Raw genomic sequence first — 5163 nt, 5'->3', positions numbered from 1 at the left:
GGTCAAACCCTAAGCCGATATCTGAATACGCTAAGCGGCGATTCCCGTGCCAGGGTCTCTCAAATGCATCGCAATCTCGTCTCTTGGTGCTAATGATGCTGGGTTTGCATGTAAATGCGGCAGTTTTGGGTCCGGGGACGCTTAATCGGCTCTTGTTTCATTGTTTGCTATGCAATTAAGTTACACACTGTCAATTAGCTCGTGGGTTGTAACATTTGGGTGGTTTTATGTGGTGCGCAGGCTAACATATACCGAGAGGAAAAGAACCTGGTCGACCTGTACATTATTTAACGAGGCAAAGTAATAAAACATGGCCCGCAAAAAAATAAAAATAAAAAGAGCAGCAGGCAAAAAAAACACAAACGCAGACACCCAGCCCATTGGGGGACAAACAATACAAGACCCATCGGGTGCAAAAAAATCGGTCCACAAAAAAAGAGAACAACAACACAAAGGCCCGTGACCGGGACAAAAGAAAACGGGCCCCGAAACAAAAGAAAACGGCCCAAGACCGGGAAACGAGAAAACGGGCAGCCCAAAACAAAGCCCGACCGGGGGAAGGAGGAAACAGAGTTGCCTCACGGGCTTCGGTCGCACGAATCCAAAAGCACAGAAAATGGATGGCTGGATAGGTGACTGAGATCTATTAAAAACCAGGCAACTTGGAATTAGCAATTCCGAAAAGAATAATACTGAGTAGTTCTCATCCTCCTCCACCAAGTACGAACAGACCCCTCCCTATCCCCCAAACACATTTACTCCCAATCGTAGCCACCCGCCGCCGGCGAGCCACCCGCCGCCGGCGCCACCAAGCTTTGGGATGGATCCTACGGTGCCACCAGCTGCTGTCGTCCATGGTCAGCACACCGCGGAACCCTCCCCTCCTGCGCTGCTGCGCTCTGTGTGTGAGAGGCCGCACCCGATCTGCTCGTATCGACGTCCGCTGGTTAGTACTCTTCCTTCCACCATCCCCCGAGGGGGTCTCGGAGAGGCATACCGTGTCCAATTGGGACTTGTCGCAGAAAAGTTTCTTCTGTCAGCAAATACCATCGAAAAGCTTGAGTCTTTTCCGGAGTTGATCCGTCTTCTGCTTCAGCAAGCACCAGGAAATCAAATTCTAGGGATTTCCTTCAGGTACCCGGATCTTCTTCACCTAGTCGGTTTAGAAGCGGGGCAGCCGCGGTCTGTGATCTATAAATTAAGCCACCACCGTGCTCTGCTGGATATGTTATTTTCCAACTATTTCAGCAGAAGCAGTTCGTCTTCAAGCACAGACTATACTCCCATGGAAGCAGCACCTAGTGTACCCAGAATAATGGCGCTACATGTGCACCCCACAGATTTGTGCTCTCTAGTCTCGAGAGTTGTACCTAAGCTGCTAGGTCAATCTCCCAGTTTACTGAATAATAAGACGTTGCTGATAGAGCCTATAGCGCCGGAGCTACCAGTGGACATCTTGATGCATGTCTTTGCCACCCTTGAGATCCCTGACCTCGTACGCGCTGGCTCTGTCTGCACCTCATGGTTCTCTGCTTATGCCACCCTGCGCAAACTAGGGAAGCACAAACAGTCCCAGACACCGTGCCTGCTCTACACCTCTGAATCTGCAGGTGAGAATGTTGCGTGCCTCTACAGCCTTGTGGAGAAGAGGGTTTACAAGTTGAATCTCCCCGAGCCAGCAATCCGCAGTAGGTTTCTTATTGGGTCCTCGCTCGGTTTGCTGGTTACTGTCGACGACAGATCTGAAATGCACCTCGTCAATCCTATCACCGGTGTACAGATTGCTCTCCCTTCGGTGACCACCATGAAGCACGTGAAGCCTATCTGTAATGACTCGGGTGCTGTCCACAAATATGAATACACAAGGGACTCTGCAAAGCAAGCTTTCAGCACGTCGATCTATGCTCTTTGTGCGCTGCGGGAATCCTTCTACTTTAAGGCACTTGTCTTTTATGATGATACATCCTCAGGAAGGTTTATTGTGGTGCTCATCCATGAGCCATTCGGTCAGCTCTCTTTTGCAAGAGTAGGGGATGATAAGTGGACCTGGTTGCCACCACACGATGACTATCAGGACTGCACCTACAAGGATGGGTTGCTGTATGCAGTGACTAAAAGGGCAGAGATTCATGCCTTCGACCTTAGTGGTCCTGCTGTTACAATGGAGATTATTAGGGGTGTGGATGTGGATTTAGATCTCGATTGCGTATACATTGTTCAGGCTCCATGGGGTGGTCTGCTGCTTGTTTCGAGATTAATAGAGATTGAGGATCCTGATGATGAAGAAGCTGATACTGAAATACCTCTTCCGAAGTATACTGTAGAAATAAAACTATACAAAGTTGATGTGGGCACAATGAAGCTTGTGGAAACTGATTGCTTGCCTGGCTACGTGCTGTTTCTTGGGCATAACCACTCACTTTGTCTCAGCGCCAAGGAATATCCTTCTCTCAAGGGAAATCACGCCTACTTTACTGATGATGATGAGTACATTACAGGACGTAAGAGTTGTCGCCGTGACATAGGAGTGGTTGACTTGGGCAGTAATAGCAAGAAGGACCTTGTGCCTCCGCAGCTTTGGTCCAACTGGCCTGCTCCAGTGTGGATCACGCCCAATATCACAATGATGAAATTGGTATCAAATAAGTAGTCCGGCTTCAAGAAAAAGGTCTAATAAGGTGCTCAACTAGGCACAATGATGAAATTGGTATCGAATAAGGGGCGAGCTCGTTGTCCAGGCCCTAAGCTGTGGAGGACTATGTGCAGCAGGAGAAGGTTGCTTTCGGGGATGTGAAGATCAAATTGTGGCTTTCAAGGGCTGGTGATTCATTAGGTCGCATGATGGCATCATGCTTTCAAGTTATCGTTTTTATCAAGTAATTAGGTTTCATGAACTCTTTGTTATGTGTGAAACTTTATTATGTCTTGTGACTGATGTGTGTGCGGTTGTGTGTTCTTTATTACTTGTGAGAAAAGTTAAGAGGAATAAGAAATTTGTTATGCTTTTGTCTTGTGATTTTCATTTGTGAACTTGCGATGATCATGAGAGAACATTGTCAAGCTGCTCTTTTGACCTGCCTTGCTGTTGCTTTGGAGCTGAAGTGCAGCTGTTCCTACGAGATGAGTTCCTCCTACTCTTCCCTTGTCTTTGCGTTCTTTGCTCAGTTCATTGACTTCCCATCTCCAATCTCTGTGACTGCTAGCTGCTGTATGCAAGACAGCAAGAAGCCAAGAACAAAAGTCAGGATTCAAGAGCAAGTATGAATTTAAACTGGTATTTTTTCAGGTATAAGCTGATACTTTCAGTAATTTATTACTAGCAGCTGATACATCATCTTCCTCACAATAGCTGAAAAGGTATTCACGGAAATGTATTTGCACAAATGCTACTTACGAACAAACTTATAATGCAATTTATATGTTAAACATAATAGCAAGACATGAAAATTATTGCGTGGGGGAAGAATGAACTTATCATTTAAATTGTGAATACATATCATGAGCCTCTATGTTACTCTACTTTGCTACTCAGAAGCTTAAATCTCTCAGCATCACATTTTCTTTACATGCTAACCACCTGCTTAAATCTCTCAGCGTCACATTTTCTTTACATGCTAACCACGCATGAGATATAACGTCCATCGCCTTGTTTATCCAATAACAAGGAATTAATCAGGAGTTAATTGACTTCTATAAAAGAAACCTATTTCGAACTTTTGAAGTTAATTGACTTCTATAAAAGAAACTGTCTTCCTTAAATGACTTCTATATCACTATATGTAGTTCAAACAAATGAAATTAATTGTCTTATTTTTTTATTGTGTCAATTCGATGAAGCTTTTTGATGTTCACAGTAGGGCAACCACATGTATGCTGAAACGTGCATCACAAAAAGTTTGGTGTGTCCAGAGCTAGAACAGATCACGTATCACACCACAGTTGAAGAAAAAACTGTGTAGCCTTTTATAGGTGAGTAAGAATGGAAAAAATATCGGTGATTGCTATCTTTGTTAGCTGTCTCATGGAGAACTAGTGGGATATCTCTAAAGAATTGTTTTCCTTAATGTTACACTGTTTGTATTGTCATGTGCTGCTAATCTTTATTATGTTTTGTAGGTGAAGACACGGTTAGTGCCAGTTCAGCCCCTTGTTGGTATACTAATGTTAGTATTCCAGATATTCACTTTACTGAGTGGTAAGTAGTGGAAAGACATCATATGACTATCTGCATTATCTATTGAAACATTGCTAATAGAAGTAAAAACTGTGTAGATTGGAAATGAAAAGGCTAAAAAGGTTCCTCTGAACACTCACGAACAACACCCTTCCGAATCGGTGGATGAACCCCAGGAAAAAGGACTCATAAACCTGAATGGTCTTGATCCTTAAAACACAAGGTTAGGCTTATCTGTTGTTTGTATATCTCTGTAACACTGGTCCAGAAAATAGTCTGACTAAGGACTGTGCTATCTAGGGGATGTATCCTATGAATCATTCACATACGGCGCCTACATACTCCCACAAGCCATGCAACTAAAAGATTCATTTTGGTTTAAAATTTGAAAATGTATTATCTCTTGAACCGTACATCAAATTCAAGATATGTTTCATGGTTGAATCATTCACGATGAGATTGCCGAAACTAGATCCCATATTGCTATGTTTTGACAACTTCTTTAGCCGATAGTTGCCAGATTATAGTCACTTGCTTACCTGGTCCCCGAGCACATCTGCTACTGCTACTGCTATCTGGACCATCCAGAGACATTGGGGCGCGTGCTGTTTCTTCCCTTTTGGTAGATATACTCAGCATACAAAGAAAATACATAACCGCTGGTCCTGCAGTAATAAATGCTCCAACCTGCCTCCCTCTTATCTGAATGATACCTCTGCCTTTGCCCGTACCGCATGACAGAGACCCCAACGCAAATCCATTGCAAGCTGTCGGCTGTTCCGTCGATGCTCGTCCGGCGTCCGCAAGAATTTGGCGTTCTTCGGCGATGGGATTCCGTAGTCTTCGTCGACAACGGTGGTTGTCTCCGGCATCTCCTTCTTCTCCGGCGGCACTAAGGTACCGATCTGGTGGACCCCTCGTCTCTGGCAGTTGGAGGAAGCAAATCCCAGTGAGACCTTGTTTCTGACTCCAGCTAAACCTGGCATGAC

At 44.7% G+C, this 5163-nt stretch overlaps 1 protein-coding gene across 1 annotated transcript; it reads left to right on the top strand.

Moving 5' to 3' along the window:
- Positions 1–696: 696 nt before the first annotated feature.
- LOC127298504 (putative F-box protein At2g33190) lies at positions 697–3006 on the top strand. Its single transcript, XM_051328356.2, has one exon. The coding sequence runs from the start codon at positions 821–823 to the stop codon at positions 2648–2650; it is 1830 nt and encodes a 609-aa protein (XP_051184316.1). The 5' UTR covers positions 697–820; the 3' UTR covers positions 2651–3006.
- Positions 3007–5163: the final 2157 nt, after the last annotated feature.

The sequence above is a fragment of the Lolium perenne genome, chromosome 5 (assembly GCF_019359855.2).
Source record: "Lolium perenne isolate Kyuss_39 chromosome 5, Kyuss_2.0, whole genome shotgun sequence".
Classification (NCBI taxonomy): domain Eukaryota; kingdom Viridiplantae; phylum Streptophyta; class Magnoliopsida; order Poales; family Poaceae; genus Lolium; species Lolium perenne.
Note: the sequence above shows the minus strand (reverse complement) of the source record. Positions and strands in the feature narration are given on the sequence as shown.